The sequence below is a fragment of the Pseudonaja textilis genome, chromosome Z (genome assembly GCF_049901715.1).
Source record: "Pseudonaja textilis isolate UNSWEBS1 chromosome Z, rPseTex1.2, whole genome shotgun sequence".
NCBI classification, from domain to species: domain Eukaryota; kingdom Metazoa; phylum Chordata; class Lepidosauria; order Squamata; family Elapidae; genus Pseudonaja; species Pseudonaja textilis.
The window spans coordinates 101,531,278-101,557,782 of record NC_142008.1 but is presented as its reverse complement, the minus strand read 5'-3'; the positions used below and the strand labels follow the sequence as shown (position 1 = coordinate 101,557,782).

Here is a 26,505-nt window from a genome sequence, read left to right as displayed (position 1 = left end):
TTGGGGCAGCTGAAGAGAGGGGGATCCGGACGGGGTGAGGAGCATCGCAACCCCCCAGCCGGCAATAACCCCCTTTTCTCAAGACGGTTCCAGCGGTGGTCTTTTATGGCCACCATAAAGAAGCCGGCAATTGGATAATAAAGAATGCGCAGGAGGGAGAAGGAGTTTTCTTTTTCTTTTTTTTAAAGAAAGTTTTTTCTTGGTTGAACTGGGACCTTAAGGATATATTTAACACCTGGGAAAGTAATGACTTGGAAGCTATTGTTCCCGATTGATGTTTTCAGCTGCGAAGAAAAGTGACGAAAAGGGGAAGTTACTCTCCCTCCCTTATGGAATTAACAAATGGAAAAGGGAAACCAGCCTTTTGGTAGAAGGTAAAACCTAAACTTCTTTGTTATAAGTGGGAAGGGAGAGGCTTGGGAAAACAAATTTTTACTCTAAGACTTTGCTGGAGGAGATGCCTTGAAGATAAAGAGAATTTTCTTTCCCTAATTTGACTTCACCCTAGAAGAGAAACTGTAAAAAGAAGAACTCTGCCTGGACTGTTTGATGACTGTGGGACTGTGGGACGTTTGGGAACTGTTTTAAGCCTTGAAATAACTGATTGGTTTAAGAAGAGGATACAGAAAGAGAAGAAAAAACTTTAAAATGGCTCTATCTCTTGATGAACTAAAAAAACAATATCTAAAAACAAAGAAAGAAGGCAAAGATGTTATGGGAGAAGCCCTTTGTTTCCTAGATATGGTGCTTGCTATGTGTCAGCAAATTAAACAACAGCTGGAAGAAATCGAGGAAGAAGAAGCCATTTTTAATGAACTAAACGGTGTGACTAAGAAAGAAAGGAGAAAGAGAGGAGCGAAAAGGAAGGACTTAAGAAATAAAAAAATATTTATGAAAGAGAAAAAGAAGATGCAAAAACAACAGAATGCTAGAAAGCAAAAGGAAAGAGGAATGCAGAAAGGGAAATTAAGAAGACAGAGGTTTTGAGAGGAGGGGTAAAAAGTTTAGGCGGGCTAAGAAGGAAAGGGAAAAGGGGAAAAAGTTACAAAGATATAAGACAAGATGGAGATAAGGAATTTTTTAGGGATAATGGGTAATATATGGGTTTTTTTAAAAAGGGGATTCTGCAAAGTACACATGAGTATTGTAATAGTGGTATTTGTATTATAAGTAGATAACCAGAACTTTTAAGATCTAATAAAAGGCTAAAATATCAAGGTATAACTTTAAAAGGTTTAATAATGAATGATAATAAGTTTTAATAAAATACTAAAGGGAATGTTTAAAATATTAGTTTGAATATAGAGTTTAATGGATTAATGTGTTGATTGTTATGGATTTATTATTGTAGTATTGGTTTTTGAAATAGTAGAATGTACTAAGCAGAATCTGATTGGGATTTAGGTGTTATTTTAAATTTTAACTTAGGGGAATGATAGAAAGGCATCATACTCCGATTAGTGATTCCAGGGAAACTATTCTTTCTTAAATTGGAAATGAGACAGATGTAAATGGAGAAATGGACAAAAGATATAAAAATATTTTTTTAAAAAAGCAAGATTAAATATATAAAACAGAATTAAGATGAGGCAAAAGTGGAGAGGAGTTATATAATAGATATAGAATGGTAAATAAGATGGGTAATGGTATATAAGAAAAGCGTGAATACAACTGAGTCCATACAAAAAGAGGTAATCTGGGGCCAAGTTACTTTCTAGAAGAAAGCTTTATGTTTTTTATGTCTGTGTTTTATGTGTGTGTGTTTAATTAAGAATTAAATAATAAAATCTCGGAAGAAGACTAGATGAGAATAATTATAAACAAGCCAGAGGGAAATATAAAGTTGATGACTGGATAGCAGATAAATCAGAAAGGAAATATGATTGAATAATGATTAAAGAGAAACAATGTGGAATTTGGTAAAGGGAATTTACGTGTTTATATGGAAATGGGATAAATTATAAGTATGTGATATAAAGCAATATGTTACCTGCCTTGTAAGGATTTACAATGGAAAGAGGTTTTATGTTTTTAATGTTTAATGATGTTTTGTCTTGTTTGTTTGTTTGTAAAATCAATAAAACTTGTTTAAAAAAAAAACTCGAGTGGTATGTGGAGACTTAAGACTAGTAAGTTTAGATATCAAAACATACCCATCTACATGCGACTGTTGTAGACTACAGAAATTCTACAAGTTAAATTTCAGGAGGAACCAGACAATTTTAACTTCTTTGAGAAGCGAATGTAGATTCCCCCTTGGGTTTAGAAGACTTACCTCTGCAGAACATGGCACCAACTACAATTGAAATTTAGGCCAGATGTCATACAGGCTTCACAGTTGTGAAGTTGGAGACAAGCTATAAATGAAAAGATGTAATGAATAAAGAATGTTCCAATCTTTTCTTTCTAAAGCTGTTTTTTTCTGTTCTTGTTCCCCCACAACTTAAGGAAGGCAAACTGAGCCTATGGGACTCTGTTACTTCATGTCCTCAAGATGAAACTAGCTCAGGGTCATTGTATGCCAGTTTAGTATGCTCTCATCATCACAGTATTCATTTTAAATAAAGAGATCAGGTTATTTTTCTTTTCTTTGTTGCATCAGTTGCTTTTGGAGCAAAAAAATCACTCAGTGGACTATATTCTGATCCTGTCGGTTGATAATTTGCTGTTACTGAAAATTCCTTAGGAGCTGAGAAATTTGGAAATATACAAATTATTTTGTAATATTTTTCTCCTCTAAAAAATGGCTTGCCTCCTGCTAGCACTTGTCCAAGGATGAACCTCAGAATTCCAGAGAAATTGGAAAGGCTGCATTGTTTTCTATCTTAACAGTAAATCTTTTGGTTTTAAATTAAGTCCTACTTTTTATATTCTTGAAACAGTATAAAAGATTTTGCAAGAACTTGGAATCACTTCCAGCTGAATACATAATTTATTTATCTATTTATTTATTTATTTATTTTATTTGGTTTCTCAATTGCTTACAAGATAATAGGTATAAGTAAAAACGCTATGAATACATGGATACATATAAGAAAAATAACAAAAACAATAGGACAGGGACAGTAGGCACATTGGTGCACTTATCCACGCCCCCTACAGACCTCTTAGGAAAGGGGTGAGGTCAACAGTAGAAAGTCTACGGTTAAAGTTTTGGGGGTTTGGGGAAGAAACCACAGAGTCAGGTAGAGTATTCCAGACATTGACCACTCTGTTGCTGAAGGCATATTTCCTGCAATCAAGTTTGGTGCTATTAACTTTGAGTTTGTAACTATTGTTTGCTCTTGTATTGTTATGGTTGAAGCTGAAGTATTCATTGACAGGTAGGACATTGTAATGTATGATTTTATATACTATATTTAGATTGGACCGAAGGCAGTGTAGTTCTAGGTTTTCTAGGTCTAGAATTTCAAGTCTGGTGGCAAAAGATATTCTGCAACAAGTAGAGGAGTGGAGAACTCTTGTGAAATATTTCTGGACTTTCTCAACTGTGTTATATCAGATATGTAATGTGGGTTCCAGACTGATGAACTATATTCGAGTATTGGTCTAGCAAATGTTTTGTATGCTCTAGTTAGTGTAATATTACCAGAGAAAAAGCTACGTAAGATTAGGTTAACAACTCTTAATGCTTTTGGCTATGTAGTTACAGTGGGCTCTAGCACTCAGATCATTTGAGATGAGTACTCCAAGGTCCTTGACAAAGTTTGGATCCTCAACAAGGTCTTGACTATTTAGCTTGTATTTTATTTTCTGATTTTTTTTGCCAATATGTAAGAAGAGCATTTATTTGTTGAGATTTGAAGTTGCCATTAATAAATATGATGTTCTTTTCCTGTCCTTGTCAAACTACAGAGCTAGTCACCTGAATTCTTTCTGGCAGTGATATCTTCATTACTAAATCTGGTAAGGTTTGAGTAGGCTAAACAATCCTTTATAGAGTGCAACTATCTTTCTTTTAATAATGATGAAAATAATCACTATTAGTAGTCAAGATAACTTTCCAATGAAGACTTGATAGCAATTAGTGATTTCACATTCCCCCCCCCATTTTTTTTTATATAGGCATCAAGGAATAATCTGAAATCTAAACTACTCTTATGCATCCTTAAGTTGCTATAGGGCTTCCACTTATGTTGAAAAGTCAATTTTCTTAACCCTAATTAATTGGTTTATATCAGTATTTTCAATCATGACAACTTTAAGATGCATTTCAATTGGCAAAATTCCCCAACCATCTTGCTCACTGTGGAATTCTGGGAACTGAACTCCACACAAAGTTGCCAACTTGGTTTATAGGAATTCAAGACAATTAGATGAATTGTATAAGTTTGATAAATAAATAAATATTTCCTTTGGAAGGGTGTGGGAATTCTCACCTCAACCCACTTTCTATTTTTGATATTTTCTTCTCCTTTCTCCTATTTTCCCTTCCTTGAAAGGTGTTGCCATCCCTCTGACAGTGACTTGCCTTCTAAAATTGTCTTGCCTTCTTGCAAAAAATATGGGGAAACAGAAAGCAAACATGGAGACAAAGTGTTTTTTTTTCTAGCTTTGGGTGCCCTCCACTGGCTGACATGGGAGAGCTCACTAAAGGACACTCAGAATACTAGTTGCTAGACTCAGTCTTGCACAGCCTTGCAAAAACAAAGGTTAAGGAGTGAAACTAGCAATGATGTGGAAGAAGCCTAATGTTTAGCTGATAATTGCACCTTAAGAGTCTGATTATATACTTTGAACCCCAAATTTGTACATAATTAGTTCAGTAAAACATTTGATTTAATCTGTTTAGGATTCAAACTGCTATTTTTATTTTATTTTATAATAATAATATTAAAAGAAAATTGCAGTCAAGAGCCTTCTACTGTATTTGACAGTAATTTTAACTACCCTCCTGTCTTTTATAGAGAAAGTTATTTATAATCACGCAGAAAATACTTTAATGATGATTTCATACTGCTTGTTAACCATCCATTTCTTTTCACTTATGCTTGAATCCTGGATTTGATTTTAGTCTATTAATGTCTGACCATCTCTTCTACCTTTTTCGCCAAAGAAGACTACGTGTATGAGATGTTGAAAAGGCTTTCTCTCAGCTCCAAGTGTTCTCGGGTCAGGCTCTGAGACAAGTGCTCAGGCGAGCCCCCAATCAAAGGAGCAGGAAAACCCCCAGGCATGGGGAAGAGAGAGCTTGCAACATTGAAATGCAAAAGAAATATATTGCTAGCCAAAGACCTATCATGTGATCCAGAGTCTAAAAATTACCTTTCTCTACAGCTCTTAAAAAAAAAAACAACCCTCTACCAATCAAAGGCTGCCCGATTCAGCAAAGAAAGGGAGGGGAGAATTTGCTGCCTCGTGTCTTTTTTTAACCAGAGGCAAAAAGATACCGGTTATGCTGTTCAATTTGCATTCCAGTTTTGAAACTTTTTCTCTTTGAACTTTGCTGAAGGTTGTTGGAATTTAAAACCCACCCCTCTCCTAGGAAAATGAAATATTTTAGGATATATTAAAAAGACAGAATATTTCCCCTAAAAAGAAAAGTAGAAACTCAGAGGCAGAAACTCAGCCCCCCACTTTTGCTAAAGGGTATTACTCTGGCCTATTTTACATAGCAAAGATCTACTGCAGGTAGAGCTATAATAGGAATTGCCTAAAGCCCTTTCATTACACCATCATCCAGCAAGGCTCAACCAAGCCTGGGACTCAGGACAGCCTCCAGAGTTTCCCCTGCATGGCCCCATGAGAGTCTGACAACTCATCAGAATACAAATTCAAATTAAAATCCTTACAGAGGACATAAAACCAAGAGTCTCTCAGCATTCTTTTCCTTCATCCAACATCTTGAAGCATATGATTTTCCTTTTCACTTTGGAGCTCCAAGCCATGTGGTCCTGTCCACCATTAAACCATCTTTCCAAACAGCCTCCATATTTCTAGTCTTTTCCCCCACTTAGAACTGAACTAAGAAGGATATTTCTCCCAACAAGGTTGACTTGCAGCATCTTTTCAGATAGCAAACCATTCCACGATACCAATGTCAGCAATTGAGATGAGTTAGGGCTGCTATCCATGCAAAGTTTTATTTACCTGAAAAGTCCATAAGCTTCTATAAAAATAGGGCTGAGCTTCCATGAAAATAATATGTTTATATTTGTCAAGGAATACAAAAAAGCAAACATAAGCACACATTAGAAAAGTAGGGGAAATTTGAGTTCTAGCCTGGTATGTGGGCAATATGTAAGTAATGTTGTAAGATATAACACGTACCCAGCAAGAATTTTTTGGGGTGTGTGTGTGAATCCAGAGTTGTCATAGCCAAAATATTTGTCCTTGTAAAAAATTGTTTAAACGGTTTACTTCACTTAATGTGAAAATAACTAATAGGGAAACATTGCGAGATTTTCTCCACAATGTTCCTCTTATATTTTAATTTTTTTCCTTCCTTCCTTCCTTCCTTCCTTCCTTCCTTCCTTCCTTCCTTCCTTCCTTCCTTCCTTCCTTCCTTCCTTCTTTCCTTCTTTCCTTCCACCTTCCCTCCCTTCCTCCCTCCCTTCCACCGACCCACCCATCCCAAGTTTGTACATCATGGGTGCCAAACTCATGGCGTCACGTTGCCATTATGTGACATATTGCAAAGTTTTTCATGGAGCTAAGGTGAGAGTGGCCTGCATATGACACATCCAGTCTGTGGGCCGCCAGTTTGACACCCCTGGGGTACATGATTACTTCCTGCCTTTGCAATAAACAATACCTAGAAAAAGCAAGGCAATGCAATCTGGTGTGAGAACTTACTGGGTAGGGGCAAAAATTCCACAGCTGATGCACTAGTGATCTTGTTGGTATCTAGTTCCACTCTATGGTACTCATATATGGTCCGATGATGAGATTCTAAAATAATTAGGGAGGAATATTACATTAAATCAAGATTCTACATTGTCTCTTACAGGATGTGGCCATATCACACCTTTCCACAAAGTTTTGCATAATTAAATATTACAATGAAACTAATGGAAGAGAATATATGTAGCTCATATTAAACAAACAACCAAGATCAGTGAACACCAAGGATTCTATAAGATGTTTTGAGTTACCTGCTAGTTCTCAGAAGGATCCACATTCGCATAATAGTCAATGCTTGAATAAAAAACAGGAATTTTCTTACCTTTTAAATTTTTTAGACTGTATCTATAAGCCTTTAACCCTACTCTACAAGTAGTCCTCAGTTTAGAACAGTTCATTTAGTGACCATTTGAGTTACAATGGCACTGAAAAATGTGCCTAGCGTCCGTTTTTCACACATGACTATTGCAGTATCCCCATGGTCACATGATCAAAATTAATATGCGTGGTAACTGACTCATATTTATAATGGTTGTAGGATTCGTGTGATCACCTTTTGTAACTTTCTGACAAGTGAAGTCAATGGAAAGCTAGATTCCCTTCACAATGGTGTTACCAACTTGACAACTGCAGTGATTCACTTAACAACTGTGGCAAGAAAGGCCATAAAGCGGGGCAAAACTCACTTAGCAACCTTTTCAGCTAGCAACATACATTTTAGGATCGATTGTCAAGTCAAGGACTGCCTGTACAAGATTTGGTGGAAGTAAAAATATCTAGACAGCTTTACATTTCCTAAAACCTAAACTATCTCCTAGACTGGCTTCTGAAGACAGACTCAATATTTGTTGGTTATTAATGATAACGGCAGCAGAACTATTTCACTGTGGAATTATCTCATTTGGAAAGTTCCTCTGGCTTTCTCTGTGGCTCTGTATTTGGATATAATTATAAACAAGAATTGCTGAGAACCATGTTCTTTGTCCATTGTGTGATGCCCAATTGTCCCTGCCAGCTCAGGCAGCTAAATCAACTAGAAATCAACAAGGAAGCAAGCAACTTTCCCCATCATCCATCCCCAGAATTTAACATGTTAATGTCTTAACAAGTTAGGAACCCAGAAACAATTCCTGCTCGTGAACAATAAGCTAGAATTTTCAGCAATTCTGGTTTATTGGTAGCCACTAAATATTTCTTTTTAATGGGCTGTTCTTTAAATTACTGATAGCTTTTAACTAAAACTGTTAATTGAATGATCTTGTAACTAATGGATGTCATTTTGTTGTAATCAAAGGTTTTGTTTTTCTTCATCATCATGCTGTAGCTTGAAAATCAATATACAGTGCCTTAAGCAGGCTTTCTGCCAGAGTGAGATGCAAGCTTACATGGTAGAAATTGCAATAGTGAGTAAGGATCAATAATGAAATAATAATAAGGATGGGTGGCTCTGAGATACTTCAAGCAGAAGAAGGAAGCTTTTCCTGGATGGAAGAAGTGATTTCCTTCTTCAGCTTAATCTTCTCCAGATACATTGAACTCATTTATTTGAATGATATCAGTATGGGGAAAATTGGACTTCATCTCAAAACTCAATTTAATTAATTTAATTTAATAGGACTTCAGCCTATTAAATTAATGTGACATAAGGTGTAAACAGTGGTTTACAAAATATAGTGGCTATACTTGCATAACATTCAAAGTCAAAGGCAAGTAAATCATATATAAAATATTAAACTCCAAATCATGGTTATGATGGTTAGGTTCACATAATATGCTAAGAGGAAAAACAAACCATTCTATAGTGTAATGTGATGGTCTGGATCACTTGATATGCTCAGTTCATTTGGTTTGCAAATCACAGAATTATTGTTGTTTGAACATAGTCCATGATTAATTCATACCTTATGAAGCCAACTGATACTTTATCAGAATCTTTCTATGAAAGCAAAATTTCTGAAAAAGAAATCTATTCTATCAGGTAGAAATAATAACAGTATTTTTTTTTGTTAGGAAAGCATTTTTAGTCAAGGAAATGGTTAAGTATGTAATTTCTTTGTCTGCTATCTCATTCTGCTTTGTAGGTCAGACAACAGTCCCAAATGTTCATATTTTTAACAAGAATTTTGCATCTTAGAAGATAAGAGCCTGTTTAGTCAGGAACGAATGATTATATGCACTATACTTCTGTTTTCTATCACCCCATTCCTTTCCCCCTCCTCTCACAGTCTGCCAAACTCACCAGGGGAAGAGTTAAGGATCATAAAAGCATCTGAAAGACCAGCTTTGACAGGATGTTGTGTAGAACTAATTTCAAGCACTGACATGGGAATCTGAAGTCAGAAAAGAGGAAAAGGCATAGACATTTCAGTCAAAGTCCAGAAAACCAGTTTATTTCTGCCAATCTTTGACGTCTCATTATTCTAGATGGCCAGGACCTTGATGAACATTTGAGAAACTCATCTTTTCTACACTAGACTGCGTACACTCACCTCCTTGTAACCAAAGACAATTCTGCCACTGTTGTACAAAGCTGCCTGGAAGATGAAACAGCCTTTGTCTTCTTTCCCTTCTAGATAAACTTGATCCCACTGGACAACAAACATGGTTCCTTTGGAAGTAGAAGGGCAAAAGAAATGAAGCACCAAAATGGGAACTAAGAACTTGAACAGTTTACTATGATTCATAAAATCCAGGAAGGACCAATCTATGTAGTGGAAGAGCCTTTTCCAAACCCACTCCTTATCCTTCCACTTGATCATAAACAGAAAATACTGGAAATGTTTTTTACTAAAGAAGGAAATAGTTTTCTCATGTTGAAATGTGCTTCCAAGCATGTACAAAATGTTTTTAATAATGAGTAACCAACAGGCCATTAAGTAATCACAGAAAAATACCACTGGAAAAAGAATCCTCATTGATTTGAACAATCTGCTTTTGCAGGCCCTCTTAATCAACCAAATATAAAGTACTGGAGGTGGGAAGAAAACTGCACTGAAAATACTTCATGAAAACATCAGTGCAGACTAAGTGGTAACCCTGGTAACAATCGTTCTAGGCACTCAACCATATCACAGGCACATACACTCAAATTCCAGGCACTAACAAATATAACTGACCTGCACTTATCACCCCCACTACTAAATACCTACTGATTATCCATTCCTAATTCTATATTTTGCCTCTTTCTAAAAAAGGTATAAGTATATTATAGAGGTATAAAATAATGCTACAACTGCACAGATTATCATAAAAAAGGTTTTATGAGTTAATTGTCAAGAACAAAACCTCTAATTAGCCTGATTCCAGCTATCCTCCATTATCACTTCCCAATAAATAAATCCTAACCATGAAAGATGAAATAAAATAAAAACATCCAAAGATATATAGAAGGGGTGTGTGTGAGAGAGATTTTCTGGAGTTTCAATTTTATTTTGCAAAATAAATATCCATTCCAGCATAAATAGCAGTGGGCAAGTTTACATGGATGTGGGATAGAAGTGGTTATCTAGTCCCGGGAAGGTTACAGAGAAGGGAAATATCATAAGAGCTCACCATTGTCAAAGTATTTGACAGTGGAGTTGCGTGAATAGCCAGGATTGAAGTTTGCCATCAGAGGGGCAATATACTGTGTAGCTGTCAGCATTCGATGAATGACATCGCCCATGAAAATGAAACCTGTTAAAAGAGCAATTGGGAGGAGCACATCATATTCAAAGTAAATTACTTCATTGGTGCTTTTTGAAAATGTTGGATATAATCCATAGTTCCAGTGCCTTCTGTTTCCTACAAATCCCAGAGACAGTATATTGCAATGCATAAGAGAAGGGAGACACTGGTTTAATCTGTGGTCGTTGGTCTCCATTTTTCATCCTAACCTCACAAGGATGTTGCGGAAACAGAACAAAGTGATTTATACCAGCAATCTCCAAGTTGATGCCTTTTAGATACATTGGACTACAGCTCCCACAATCCTCATCTCCAATCCATATTGCTGTGGGGAATACGTGACTGATCCATTTAGATTCCCAATTTGATGTTTTCTAGTGGGTTGGATTATGGTTCTGCAATCAACCTCTGTTTTCTCTCCCAAGACAAGGAGCAGATAGTTGGTTATTTGAGATACCTCATCTGTTTTCACTGCTTCACAGTTAAAATAGTAAGCACTGTTTTTTGAGAATTAAATTTTAAATATTTTTTTTGAGAATTAAACGGACAAGCAACCAAAGCTAATGGTTGACTGTTCTTTTAATTCTCAAAAAATCAGTTGATCATTGCATCACTCGGTCTAGAGGTAGGGCAGGATTATTAGTTCTCACAAGAGGAAAGTCACCCTAATCTTTAAAGCTAGGCTTGATCATTGTGGTGATTTCACACAAAATGAGAAAAAGTAGAAATTTAAGAAATAGATTGCAGATGTCCCCAGAAGCAATTTAGCTGAATTATGGGAAAATCAGAAATAGGATCAGACCAGAATAAAGCAGGCAGGTCAAGAATAAACTTTCAAAATAACTTATGTTGGTTTTAAAGTAATTTCAAGGGGAGGCAAGGGTGACTTAGGCATCCTCCATCTACGAGGAATGCTGTATTACAGTCTCTTCATATAATAAATCCAAACTATTTTGCTGTCTGAGGTGAAGGATAAAATAGTGTCCCTCTCTCATTCTCCATTCAGAAGCTGATAAAAAGTTAATTTTACTTCAAGACATATTTTTATGGCACCAATAAACAAGCTGAGGCTGTGCAAAGAAAGATGTGAAACACTGAGAATTCTGCTTTTCAGCATTTCACCAGTAGGCATCCAATACAAATTGCTGTGGTACAAACATGGCAAAATGGGCATTGCAATATCACAGTACTAACTTTTTCATCTGTGTCTAGATTCAAATCACATGTATACATCACAACACTTTTGTCATTTCCCCCACCTCTTTGTTCTACCCATGGAAGCCTATCTTGGTGTTTAAGCATCTAGAACCTGTAGGCAGTTTCTTACCCTACCTCTTCTGGATATCATTGAAGGGCAGGACTTCTGGCATGATGTTACTTGGTCAGTGACCTTTCTACTGTACCTTCATTCTTGTCTGCAATAAAAATTCTTAACTAGTGGAGCCATCTCTGTGGGAGTTCTGTCAGATTTATCAGATGAGCTGAACTAAGCTGAGAAATGTCTTGAAATCTGTGATTTAATGCCAAGTTCTGGTTGGGGAGCCTGACAGCTTTTTGTCTACTACTCCCATCATTGCAGGAAGAAAACCACGGCTTAAGCATCCAGAATGAACAAAGTGGCTATTGACCAGATTATCCCAAGATTAGAACCAAATCTCAGCTCAGATGAACAGATTAACCCAAGATCTGCACCAAAATTTTCAACAGTGGGACAGAATCAACTTTGATTCCTTGCTGTACCCATTGTTGTTTCCTAAACACCTCCTTTACCCAAATGCATTATTCCCAAGCCTATATACTGTGCAAGACCAGTCTCTGGTCTTTTTGGTTTTTGCTTCTTTAAGAATCATTGCTGGATGCCGATGCCAGATTGGAAGCACTTTTGCCTGCTTTGGATACAAATTTTGCACACCTCTATCAACTACTACAGGTAGGCACCCTCCATTTGGGGAACCAGACTGATATTGCTGCTGTTGTTACAACCTCAATCACATGATACCAAGTACTATTTGATTTCCAGCCAGATAAATATGATGGGAATTCAAAGAGACATACTGTTTCTTTGCTCAGGATAAACTTTATATCTGTCTATACCCAGATGACATTGCCACCAACTGAACTCATATAGACTTCATAATTAGCCTAACAATTGAAGGAGCTGATTCAAAAAACCCAGATTTGGACATCTGTTCAAATTCTCTGGCTAGCTGAGAGGCAGTGGTGGGATTCAGCCAGTTCGCGCCACTTCAGGAAAATTGGTTGTTAAGTTTCTGAGCAGTTTGGTGAACTGGTTGGTTGGAAGACATCATTAGGGCAGAGAACCAGTTGTTAAATTATTTGAATCCCACCACTGCTGAGAGGTATTTCAAGGATTCAGTCCACCATGCAGTTGGGGGCTAATTATGACCTATGAGCACATCACAGGGTGGTCTTGAGGATGAAATAGTGGGTGGGAAAGGACAGAGAATGATGGACATCACCTTGGCAGGAGAAGATTACATTGATGATGTCAAGGAAGAAGTGTAGGCTAAGGCAAACATGAATATAATTGGGTGATCAGTTCACAAAATAACATTGGTGTCCCTTCTCCTTTTTCTCTCTATTTTAGGAAAGAGGGAATTAGCACCTGGGCCTGTTGCTCAGCAACAGTACAGTGGTTGGAGGAAACATGAACCTGTTCTTTCCAATCTCACGCCTCCACTAAATGACTTCACTTGAAAGCCCATAGGCTCAGTCAGGTCAAGCAGCTGTAATCATTTGAAAACAGTCTAAACCATGCGTTCAACACTGCTTTCAAAATATGTACTGCAGCTAACTCTCCATATCCTGTAAGCTTTTTGCAAAAACAGCAACTCTTACGACCAGTGTATTAACCAAAGATGCTCACCTCCTGTTGCTATGGTGACCTGCCGCAAGTAATGGCCATAGAAAGGGAAATCAAAGGATAGGATGACTCTCTGTAGAAGAATAATGAGGAAAACAGCATTAGAGGTTAGAGTTGTCTTGGGTGAATTATTCCCATATTTCTTAATGCTTTAAAATGAACAGAAAATGTCAATTAGGTTTATATTCACAGGTCTTTATATTGGGTGACAGAGAGGAAGCCAAATTCGTACAAAGAAAAGAGGGTAATTTGATTACTTATACATAAATATCTTGGCATAATTTTATATTTTCATTATCTTTCATAGAGAAGATCACATGACCTAAAATGGACACTTAACATCAAAAATGTCATCAAAAAAGCACAACAAAGAATGTTCTTTCTGCGCCAACTCAGAAAGCTCAAACTGACCAAGGAGCTGCTGATACAGTTCTACAGAGGAATTACTGAGTCTATCATCTGTACTTCTATAACTGTCTGGGTTGGTTCTGCAACACAACAGGATAAACAAAGACTTCAGTGGATAATTAGGACTGCAGAAAAAAACAATTACTATCAACCTGCCTTCCATCAAGGACTTGTATACTGCACAAGTCAAAAAGAGGGCTATGAAAATATTTACAGACACCCCCCCCATAAACTGTTTCAACTCTTCCCCTCAAAATGACACCATAGAGCACCCCACATCAGAACAAATAGACACAGGAACAGTTTTTTCCCAAATGCCATCACTCTGCTAAACAAATAATTCCCTCAATACTGTCCAACTATTTACAAAGGCTGCACTACTATTACTATTAACCTTCTCATCACTCCTTATCACCCCTCCCCTCCCACTTGTGACTGTATGACTGTAACTTTTGTCGCTTGTATCCTTACAATTTATATTGACCATTTCCTAGTATGATTCGATTGCTTATTGTACCCTATGACTATCATTAAGTTCTGTACTTTATGACGAATGTATCTTTTCTTTTTATGTATACTGAGGGTATTTCCACCAAGACAAATTCCTTCTGTGTCCAATCACACTTGGCCAATAAAGAATTCTATCTATTTTCTATCAAGGTGTGATTCACTGCATGTGGCGGTGCACAGACTCCTCAATCTTCTGAAATTCTACCAGATTCTGTTACATATTTTTTCCTGTGGTGAAGCCTAGCATTTCCTTGAAGATGAAATAGTCAGCAGCACATATTTCTTGATACATATTTTTATAAAACCATAGAGTTGGTCACAGGTTATATAACAGAGCCAGCCTTTTTTCCAGGTTAGAATAGCCCCATGATGGCAAACCTATTGTACGTGTGCCACAGGTGGCACCCAGAGCCTTCTCTGTTGGCACGCGAGCTGTCGCCCCAACTCAGCTCCACCACGCATGCGCCTCCCACCATCCAGCTAGTCTTCAGGCCTCTGCTGTGCATGCAGAGTATGAGTCATGTGCATGTGTGTGGTGGCACGGGAAGCATGCGTGGGAGTTGCATATGCATGCACAGGGGGTCATGCCTACATGTACAGGGGATGGGGCACATATGCAGGGGCACACATTGCCATTTTGGGGGTGCACGTGTTGTGGACTTTGGGCACTTGATGCCAAAAAGGTTAGCCATCACTTGAATAACCATTGCTACATATTCCCCTTATGAAAAAATATTGTATCCCTTTGAAATGTTCAGAGGAAAAACTAGAGCAGAGCAATATTCAGTCTTCTCTCTTCAAAATGGCTGCATTCAAAATTTCTGACTAGAAAATAGATGCCCTATTGAGCCCAGAACTGATGATTTTATGTGCAAAATGTTATATATTTGTAAAATGGCATTTTTGCTAGCTAATAGCTTCAGCAACAGTGGATGAAATGAACTAATGGTGTCATCTGAGAGTGATGAGATACAGAGGTTTGCTTCTCTGCCCTTTAATGTGGAACAGAAACACACACACAACACATGCACACACATGCACACGGACATTGAGAGGGAGAGGAGGAGGAAAGAGAGAAATCGGTTAAAACCCAGTGATCATGTCCCAACACTTAGCTGGCTTTGGTTAATTTTGAAAAAACATAAGTAGAATTAGACCCAAGGAAAATTAATTAGGGAAAGCACTTGTAAATAAGTAAATAAATCTTGGAAGATGGCAGTGGTACTTATTTCATTCATTATATGACTGAGCATCTCAAATATATGACTCTAGGTGGCTTCCGGAGAATAAAAAAACAAAAGAAAAATATAATAAAATCCAACGAGTAATGAACAGAGAAGCTAAGATAAAACCAATTGACAACCAAGATACAACTCAGTAATACATACTGTAGTTACTATATTGACTGAATATGAACATGCCCTTAAAGATAAGCGTGACTCAAAACAGGCTTTACCTCAGGGGTGTCAGAAGAACGTGGACACAAAACAAAAAATATGAAAATCGGGCAGAGCATCAATGACTTCATTGTGACCCATCTTAATTTTTTTCAGACTCTCTTTAGACATCTCTGCTTTATTTTAAGCTTAATGAAGGAGAAAACATATATCTGTCTATCTGATGTTTATGTGTCTCATTTTTGTTCCCAGTGTGGCAGGATTTGTAGCACAGTGTATCTGGGCAAAAATTCAAAAGTAGAATAATTCTAAAGCATTTGGATCATGGTTGGGATTCAAATTTTTTAACAACTGGTTCTGGGGCATGGCTTAGTTGGTGGGTGTGGCTTGGTGGTCATGTTATTGGCTGGGCGTGGCCAACTCAATATCACTCACATCGAGGCATGCATCTCCTCGTCTGGCCTCTCATGACTGTGGGGATGCTGCAACAGTCGTAAGCATGAAAAATGATCATGTCACTTTTTTCAGTGCCTTTGTAATTTTGAATGAATTATTCCACACAAGCAAAGTACCAACAAAGGAGGGGGGGAAAACTCCAGAGAAGTTCCTGAGACAGGAAGTCTAATCCTGCCAAGAATGTAATAAGGGTTAGTGGAGAGGCAGTTTCTGTAAGCAACACCAGAATGTTTCCTTCCTGCCTTCCTTACAGGATTAGGCCAGTAATTTCTTCTAACAACTGGTTCCCTGAACTGTTTAGAATATTAACAACCGGTTGTAGCGAATCGGTGCGAACTGGTAGAATCCCACCCTGATTTGGATACAAAAAGTTAAAATCACAATGTCAGTTTAAAATTAATTTCAAACCAACTGCTCAGTATTAATGCTATAGATATAGCAATATATATATATATATATATATATATATATATATATATAGCAATATATATATGTGTGTGTGTGTGTGTGTTGTGACTGGAAGGTTTGAGCCTGCTGTGAGCTTTGAGTCTTATGTATCAGAAGACACAGGTTCGAGTGATGAGGAGGATTTGGCATTGGGATTTGAGCCTGCTTTAATGGGAGATGCAGACGTGAGCCAGGAGGGGGAGAGAGTGTCACCATCCTCTCCAGAACCTTCCAGAATCACCATCCTCTCCAGAACCTTCCACGTCAATTATGCCTCAGGTGTCAGCAGATGATCGACAGAACGTGCTGGAGTCCTTGGGTGATGATCAAGCTGATGAATGTTGGGTTGATGTAAGGACTAGACTGAGACTAGGCTGAGACGTCAAGCACAAATTGAAAGGAAACATCAAATCAGGGACTGAGTAGAGAGACTGAAATGCCCCTTCAAGGAATATAAGGAGGCGTGTTAGCTTGGAATCCCCATTCGGGTCAAACTTTGGTATTTACATTCGCAGTTTGGAAAAAGTTTTCTGTTTGCTGTTCGGCTCTGATTTATAGTGCTGCTCGTTATCTGGATTTGCAGACAGCTTCTGGAAAAGCTGCCAACAACTCTGTTGTTTCTGATATTGTCTGTTCGTGTTTTTTCTTTTGGACATTTGGACTCTCACCTTGTGGCCACAGGTGAGACAGAATATATACATATACATATACATATACATATACGTATACATATACGTATACGTATACATATACATATACATATACATATACATATACATATACATATACATATACATATATATATATATATATATATATATATATATATATATATATATATTGTTTTATTTTACAGCCTTCTTGATATTTAGAAAGTCTGTGCTTAAGGTTTTTGAGCTCTGAAGCATCCTCATTTTTACATAATTACATAATTTTATAAGAAACAACTGCTCTATGTTGTTGCAAAAGTTAAGATAAGATGATGCTTTGGTATTAATTTACTGGCCACATCTCCAGATCCCTGGAAATCATGCTGAAGAATAATAGTTACTAGCAAAACAATAACTACTTTTTCTCATAATAAATCTAACATTTAAAAGAACAGTCTTCTGACATTGAGAAGTTCAATAGATTTATTATAGTCTGAATTTTTTAATGGATTCCATCCAAGAAGAGTAGATCATAATAAATTTGTGAGTATCTAACAAATTCCGTACCATAAGGGGAGGAGGGGAGGAGCTGGCATCGCAACGGTACGGTCTGTAATCAAGCTCCAAGATTGCAGCCGATATCTTCACCCCTGGCTGGTCCAAACGGACCTAAACCATCCCGTAGAGATGGTGATTGCGAAGGGCACATCCTGTGGATCCCAGGGACACCACAAAGTCCCTGGTTGATTCAGGAGAAGTCCTTTTTGCCGGCGGCGGAGAGGCAGCCCCAAAGCTGCTGAAGTTGGGAGAGCTCCAGAAAGGAAGAGACTGAAAGAGAAAGTGGGTTGGCTGGGTGAGAATCCTTTTTTTACTAATATTTTGAGACTTGAAAGGACACTCTAAGTATAAGAAGAAATCTGTAAGATTTTTGACAAAATTGAATAAGCGGCGATTTTTAAAGGGAGACGTCAAAGTGAGGCTTGACTTTTTTTTTCTTTACTTTTTTTTTACTGGACTTTATCGCGACTTAGCAGTTAACTGGACTGAATTTTCTTTTATATATATTTTCTCTTCTCCTTCTTGATTTTTCAATTTTTTAGATTAGAGGCTCCCTTTAGTTACTTTTCTTTTTATATATATGTATATACTTTCTCTTCTTTTTAAACCTCAATTACATTTTTCTGGGAGGAGGGGGAAAGTGAGAACAAAGAAACTTTGTAACACTGCCAGCTAGAGGCTTGAAAATATTTTACCTGAAGTGGAGAGAACAGTGAAAGACTCCTTCTCAAGGACATTTCAACTTGATAAGATAGAGGGAAAAGCGCGGCAAAATATTATTACAGTTGTTCTTCTGGACTTCTATCAACCGTCTAACACTTGAAGCTTGGCTTTGAAGTTTGTGGAGAAGAGAGTCATAATAAGAGCCTTGGATAATTAAATAAAGTGCAGTGTGTTTTCTTTTATTTTCTTTTAGTTGTGTTACCCCTCCTTACCAGCTTTACTGTAAACTTTTATTTTTGCAATATTTTTATTTTTGCTTTTTATCTTAAAGGGAAAGCCTCAGAATATCTCCTTTTTTCCCCCTTTCTTCATTGGGATTTTTGCTTCTTCCATCCATGTTCTTGGTCTATTTTGGTTTCTTTTTATTATTGAGATTTCTCAATTGGATTAAGGTGTGAAGAACCTGAAGAAACCTTTCTTTTTTTTTCTTTTCTTATTATTATTGGGCTTTTTCCTTCTTCTTATTTTTATCCTTTATTGTGGATTATAATTGACTATTTCATAATTGGATTAGGGTCCAGAAGAACCTGAAGAATTTTCTTTCTTTTCCTTTTTCCTTTACTACCATTGGACTTTTTACTCTCTACTATTTTTATTTTTCATTCTGGATTATAACTGGCTATCTTACTAATTGGACTAAAGTCTAAAAGAATTTGAAGGTCTTGAATTGTTCAAAATGAGTAGGAAACTCATACCTTCTGGCGTCTCTACCTCTGCTTCTGCCTTCCCACCATCTGGAGGACAACGTTTAATTCAGACAATGTTAAAGCAAGATAAAGAACAACAAAAAGTGACTCTACAGATGATCATGCAAGGAATCCAAGATCTCAAGACAAAATCAGACACCATTGAACAAAGAATAAAAAACATTGAACAAAGAACAGGGAAGACGATGAAAAAATTGAAAATATCCAACAAATGATGGCGAAGTATGATGAGAGATTCCAAAAAAATGAAGAAGAAGATAAACAAAGAGAGGAGAAGATTGGAAATATTGACAGCAGATTAACAGTGGTTGAACAAGATAAAAGTGGGATGCTGAAGTGGGAGATGGATAGGTCAGAATTCTATCTCAGATTTCAAAATATAGAGGAAGAAAAAGGACAAAATTTAGCTGCGATAATGATAGAAATTCTGGCTGAAGCTTTGGAAATAACAGAGGAAAAGATGATGGACGGAGTAGATGAGGTATACCGAGTCTTTACAAGATATGCGATGAGAAACAATTTACCAAGAGAAGTTCACATCAGATTTACCAAAAAATCCATTAAAACACAAATATTACAAGTGGCAAGAGAGAAGACGTTGAAATACAAAGACAAGGAGATTGTGGTTTTAAAACAAATACCTAGAAGAGTGAGAGAGATGAGAAGAGAATATCAATTTTTGACTAAAATGCTACTGAAAAAGGAGGTGAATTATAGATGGTTGATTCCAGAAGGACTAATGTTTACATGGCAGGAACAGAGAAACAGAATTGATTCTACTGAGAAAGCAGAACTTTTTTACGCAGAATTTTTTGGAAGGAGAGAGGAAGAGGCAGAAAAAGAGGTCTCACTAATTGAATTCCAAGAGGACCAAATGGGGACTGAAAAAGAAGAAGGCGCAGTAGGCGGACAGGTGGAAACCAAAGAACAACGTGAACCAAGATCTACAAGAGCTGTCAAACCTAATTACAAAATATAATCATGGAAGAGAAAAAACTGATTACAATGAATATAAATGGACTTAATTCAGCTGTTAACAGAACAAATTCCATACCATAAGATTGACTGGATTCAAGTACATACATGGTTTATTTAATTCTTGAACAAAAGTCAACAATCAGTCAACAATATAATTGACTGGATTCACATAATGTCATAAATTATGGCTTACAAATCACAATGCTTGGCTAAACCAAAGTCAAACCACTTTATACCTTAATGAATGTGTAAATCAAATCCTTATGTTTGTTTTGCTCCCATAAACACACTACTACCTCTCCGGTTGCAATGAAGATGAGTGGATATCAGCCTCCTAATACTGACTTTTTTTACTTACTGGAAGTTGAAACTATTGTCAAGATGTTGTAATTACACATAAAATTTATTCTTTGGTCAGCTCTTCTCTGATTTTTCTTTACTTTTTTATTGCTATTACTATCCATTTTCTTGCTTGTCTTCTAGGCCTATTCTGTACAGCAGAGAGAGAAATGGGGCTTGAAAAACAAAATGTACTTACAGAGTTCGGGTACCAAAAGTTAAGAAAGTAAGTCAACATAATGCTGGTGGATTGGCAGAGTTAGGGAAAAAGATGGCTCACCGAAGCCTGTCTGTGTGTATTGGAGAGGATTCCATGGATTTTTACTTGGCTCCTGTTGGCTTCAGCCACCTCGACCCAAAGTTCCTTGGCTCGCATCTCTTCGGGACCATAAATTCGGGATAAATAGTAGCTGTGATTGTCTTCCTGCACAGAGGTAAAGAGATAGGGTTATTTTAAAGCAACTTTCCCTCAGCCAAGGCTACCTGAACACACTGGATTACAGCTGCACAATCCCTGAACAGTATGTCTGCAATAAAAAGATAAAATGTGGTTTAACAGATTTAACAGATAATCAGAATTGGAAGGGACCTTGTAGGTCATCTAGTCCAACCCCCTCCCCAAGCAGGAGACCCTACACCATTTCTGACAGATGGCAGTCCAATCTCTTCTTGAAAGTCTCAAGTGACGGCACTCCCACAACTTCCAAGGGCAAGCTGTTCCATTGGTTGATTGTCCTCACTGTCAGAAAGTTTCTCCTTATTTCCAGGTTAAATCTCTCCTTGTTCAGTTTCCACCCATTATTCCTTGTCTGGCCTATAGGCACTTTAGAAAATAGCTTGAACCCTTCCTCTCTGTGGCAGCCCCTCAAATATTGGAAGACCGCTATCATATCTCCCCTGATCCTTCTCTTTACTAGACTAGCCAAGCCCAGTTCCTGCAACTGTTCGTTGTATGTTTTAGCTTCCAGTCCCCTAATCATCCTGGTTGCTCTTCTCTGTACTTTTTCTTGAGTCTCTTTTTTATAATGTGGTGACCAAAACTGGATGCAGGTGTGGTCTTACTAAGGCTTTATAGAGTGGTATTAGTACTTCCCTTGATCTTGATTGTATCCCTCTGTTAATACAACTTAGGATTGCATTAACTTTTTTGGCTGCTGCTGCACACTGTTGGCTCATATTTAGCTGGTTGTCCACTAAGACTCCAAGATCCCTCTCACAGTTACTGCTATTGAGCCTGGTTTCACCCAGTTTATATGTGTACTTTTGGTTTTTCTTGCCTAAATGTAGGACTTTACTTTTCTCTACATTGAATTTCATTTTGTTAGATAAGGCCCAGTGTTCTAGTCTGTCAAGATCCATCTGGATCTTGAGCCTATCTTCTTGGGTGTTAGCTATTTCTGCCAGCTTAGTATCATCTGCAAATTTGGTAAGTTCCCCTTCTATTCCCACATTTAAGTCGTTAATGAAGATATTGAAGAGTACTGGGCTTAAGACCGAACCTTGTGGCATCCCACTGCTTATTTCCCTCCATATAGACTTGGACCCATTAAGGACTACTCATTGAGTACGGTTTGCCAGCCAGTTGCGAGTCCATCTAGTGGTGGTGCTGTCTATTCCACATTTTTCTACCTTACTACGAAGTAGGTTGTGGTCTACTTTGTCGAATGCCTTGCTGAAATCTAAATATATTATTTCCACAGTATTTTGCTGGTCTAATATCCTGTTACTTCATATTTTTCCTTAAAAGAATTATCAGTTAAATATTTTATGTATCAATTAGAAATGATATTTTTCAAGCAAAAAGGCCAGCGTCCTGCTTTTAAGAAACAACTAATTTTTTTTAAAAAAAAACAGATTCCTTTCTATGAAAGAAAATAGGAATGTCTTTTTAAAAATAGGTCATTTAAAATAAACATAATTTCAAAACAGTTCTTTTTGTTGCAAAACAGTTGCCTGGTATATTACTGCATTTAAATTGAAGACTTCTATTGATCCATTCAAGTGTGTAATATCATCATCATTATTTTGTGACTAAAAAGTCTAATGGAACTATTCACTAGATAGTAAAACTATAGTATAAGCTCCCAGCTTTTAAACCAGGTTCAATCAGAGTGATGGGTTTTGTAGTCAGTACTTTTGGGGGCCACAGATTGAGGAATCTGACCTACAGCTATCATTGCTAGTCCACTCCAAATTAAATGCTTGAGGACAAAAATGATAGTGAGAGAACAAACCAAAAATAGTTTTAATTTGGGTAATTTAGTCATATCTCCCAAAGAGATTTCTTTTTTAAAAAATTGGGGCTATGGAACAGGACAGCAATTCTATTTATAAAGCAATATTTAATATGGAAGAAGCTTCCCTTTCTTGTTTTAGCAAATCTTTGTTCACTGAAGGAAAGGCAAATGAAAGTCAAGGGGAAAAAGCTGTCTAAGCATAACAAGAAAAAATTATATTGTATTTGACATTTGTCTTTATTTTCCCACATGTTAGTTAATTCCTATATCAAGGAGAACTACAAGCAAATAAGTAATTTTATTAAATATATTGTCTATGTGAAGTGGGGAACTATGAGCCCTTTATGAATTGCGGACTACAATTCCCAGAATTCCTGAGTCAGCATGGACCCTGCTTTATAAGGATAAAACCTTTGTACCATGTATAATCACACTATAACTTTATATTAGCATTGCTTAAGTGATTCAAAAGAAACCATGATGATGTCATGAAGTGATTGTGCAATTATATCATGATTATTCATGATGATTCTTGATCCCCTTTCCTCCTCCTGCGGATACCCACTAATGTTCCCAAGCAATTGCAATATTGAATTGTTAAAACAAATAATAAAATACTGACCAAACCCTTTTGAGTGGAAATTTGATCTCTCCAGTCAAAGCCCTCTACTACAACTGTTTTTTTTTTAATTACAATTCCCTCAACTCCTTGCTCCTGACTATCTTTTCTGGGAATAAATCTAAAACATGTGGAGCGTGCCAGGTTGCCTAACTATGGTTATGGTTGCACAAAATTTGAACTTTGGTTAATTCAACTTACTTTCTCATTAATACAACATATTACCTACCTATACTTGTGGGGTTTTACAATAAATTAAACAAAAACATATTTAGTTTTGGTTCTCATGTGAATATCCTCTAACCCAGAGCTGTAGAACTTGTGGTCTTCCAAAATGCATTGAATCTGGCATCTTTCCTTGCTATATATAATTGCTCAGATTGCTAGGCATTGTAGCTCAGCAATAAGTGAAGAACTGCAGGTTCACTTCTCCATCCCCTTTAACCTTTATATATGCTAATAACATAAAATGGCTATGCCACTTGGTTTAGTACAGGGGTGTCAAACTTAATTTCACTGAGGGCCGCACCAGGGTTGTATTTGACCTCAGCGGGCTGGGGTGGCCAGGGTGGGTGGGTGGCAGCAAGATGTCTGTTTTTGCCTGTGACTGCCTTCTACAGCCCTCTGCTAGCGAAAATGCCCCCCCTCCATTTTCACTGGCAGAGGTACCACAGGCCAATCCTTTATTGTTTCCAGAGCGGCCCCATAGGCCAGATCTACGCACCCCATGGGCTGGATTTGTTGCGGGGGATCTTGAGTTTGACATCCCTGTTTAGTAGGATCATTTTGCTCTGCTGCTTCTGCTTCCAGTAGCAATTAATCTCCTTCCCCAGAAAAATTAGCATTCAAAATAAAAACTTGTTGAACCTTTTCTTATATGATGTAACACATCTCTAATAGATACTGTAACTTGGGTAGTGATAGTAATCCTTAGTACATCTCTTCTCAAGGTTTTTAATTCATTGTTTGCTAAATAGCCCTGATTCTTGTACTACTGTATAGCAACTTTTTGTTGAGAGAGTTCCATAAGTTAACATCACATAATCCTGCAAAGGTATGTTTCCACTTTCAAATTACCCATTTTTTTTGCAGGGATTTTGTCTTCATAAACACTGTCCTAATCCTTATTGACTTCATGCTGCAGAAGGTTTTGGCTCTAGTTAAATAATCTTGTAGTCAAATTTTATCCTAGAATGGCACCAATAAAATCATGTGGATTTCATACTAGTCCTGCTAACAGCAGAATTTTCATCTTTATAAAGAACGCCAAGATTGGACAGTTATTCTTAGCAAGATATTGGCCAAGGTATGAACTTGATTGGGAGTTGGTTCTCGTGGCCCTTCAAGACAAGAGTGTTAACTTGGAGATCTGGGCTCATTCTGTCCCATTTTAATTAAACAAGATTTGTTAAGAAAGCTGGAAGACAAATTGTTAAAGAAAACCTGCCAGAGAATAATTGCTTTTCTGCAACATGTAGATTTATAGTGCCTAACCGCTACATAAAATATGTTGATGTAGAAAAATTTTGCCCTTAATCTTTTCAACTGCACAGTCTTTCAGATGTTTTCCAAAACAAATATTTTTATGTCACACACTGATCCACAACTGGCCAACCTCATTTTAGCCTGATATGATGTACCAATTCAGTCAGTTATGGTACATCATGTGAGTGCTTTTGGGTTAATTGAGTAAATAAGGTTAAGTTAATCAGGGTAATATGTGAATATGACCCACATTGGATTTATTTCAGTGGTTTCCTTCTACCACCCTCCAGTCTTTAAACAACTACATAATATTCCTGGTCAATTCATATGCAATGATATTGGGAACATGAATAGAATTTCCACATTTCCATTTCTTTCCAGATACCTCAATCTGTGGGTTATCAGCTGGTTTTCGTTAGAAAATGTTGCAATGATTATACTCTTCCTAGGAAATTCTACTTCCCGGAGCTATTAAGTTAATCCTTTTCCAGTCCTTAGTTTCTTTCAGCCAACCATGGAGGAATTAATTTGCAATTATTCTGTCTCATAAACTGGATTCATGCATGAACCTTAGCCATGGCTCGTTCAATCATATTTCACTATATAAACTGGAATTGGTTGGACTCACACAACATACTAAATTGAAAGCCCCAACAATGGTATGTTCACATAGCACATTTGAGAGTACTTCTTACATAGTGTATGAAAATCAAGGTTATAGCAAATCTGAATATTAAAGGATAAATGGAAAGGAGGCAAATAACCCACATGGTGGGACAGGAAGAAAAAATAAGTGCAAAAGGATTTTAACTTTTTTATTTGTTATTATACAACTTCCATGCACGGTTCTTAAACTAGAGCAGTTGCTGCAGTAATTTCCTATTTGCTTAAACTAATATTCCTTCTCTGAATTCCTTCTTGAATTTCTTGTGAGCATGCTTAAGGAATTTCAATTTGTGGAGAACCCCTGGTGCTATCATACCTCTCTTATCCAATTGCTTTGGGTACCGGCCCTCTGTTGTTTTGGCATGAAATGTATTCTGTAGCATTCATCGGCCTTCTTTTTATGATACTCCTTTATTAGCATTTCACATGTACAGAGCTGATTCTCAAATATGATCAGCATAAATGAAGCCCCAAAGTTATATCAGGACTGTATCTTCATCTTCAAAATCTCTTAAGAGAAGCTCTTTAGAACTAACAGCATTTGTGATGTGAAGCATCCAAAGTGTATTAGTGTTCCATAGTTGTCACCCATCCTGGCCTATTTTCTCATTTCAGAATTTACATGTTAAGGAGCTGCCAAATATGTTCTCAATAAAGTGAGGGAAAACAAATGAAAAGAGCAAATGCCAGGACTGGGTGGACTTGGCTGCTTTTACATCTCGGATTGTGCTCCATCATGACCTCATTACTGGATCTTTATTATGTCCCAATCCACCACTTTTATTTAGTTACAGCAAGGCTTAAGAAGAGAACAGAAGCAAAACAAGCTGAGGGGGAGGGAGAAGGAAGGAAGGGGTTCTGAGTAAGGTTTTGCAATCTAATTGTATTATTTTGCTAAATATTTTGGCTACCTTTTTCATGGAGGTATCCCT

At 37.1% G+C, this 26,505-nt stretch overlaps 1 protein-coding gene across 6 annotated transcripts in view; it reads right to left on the bottom strand.

Moving 5' to 3' along the window:
- PLXDC1 (plexin domain containing 1) overlaps positions 1 to 26,505 on the bottom strand; it is a 98,379-nt gene that overhangs the window by 22,199 nt on the left and 49,675 nt on the right. For all 6 annotated transcript variants that reach the window (XM_026710808.2, XM_026710807.2, XM_087917915.1 and 3 more), the window contains exons 3-9: positions 20,847 to 20,990; positions 13,397 to 13,466; positions 10,396 to 10,518; positions 9,333 to 9,451; positions 9,083 to 9,173; positions 6,796 to 6,891; positions 2,276 to 2,357 (exon numbers count right to left, since the gene is read on the bottom strand). In XM_026710808.2, the coding sequence (XP_026566593.1) occupies positions 2,276 to 2,357; positions 6,796 to 6,891; positions 9,083 to 9,173; positions 9,333 to 9,451; positions 10,396 to 10,518; positions 13,397 to 13,466; positions 20,847 to 20,990 (725 nt within the window). The remainder of the gene's footprint in view (positions 1 to 2,275; positions 2,358 to 6,795; positions 6,892 to 9,082; positions 9,174 to 9,332; positions 9,452 to 10,395; positions 10,519 to 13,396; positions 13,467 to 20,846; positions 20,991 to 26,505) is intronic.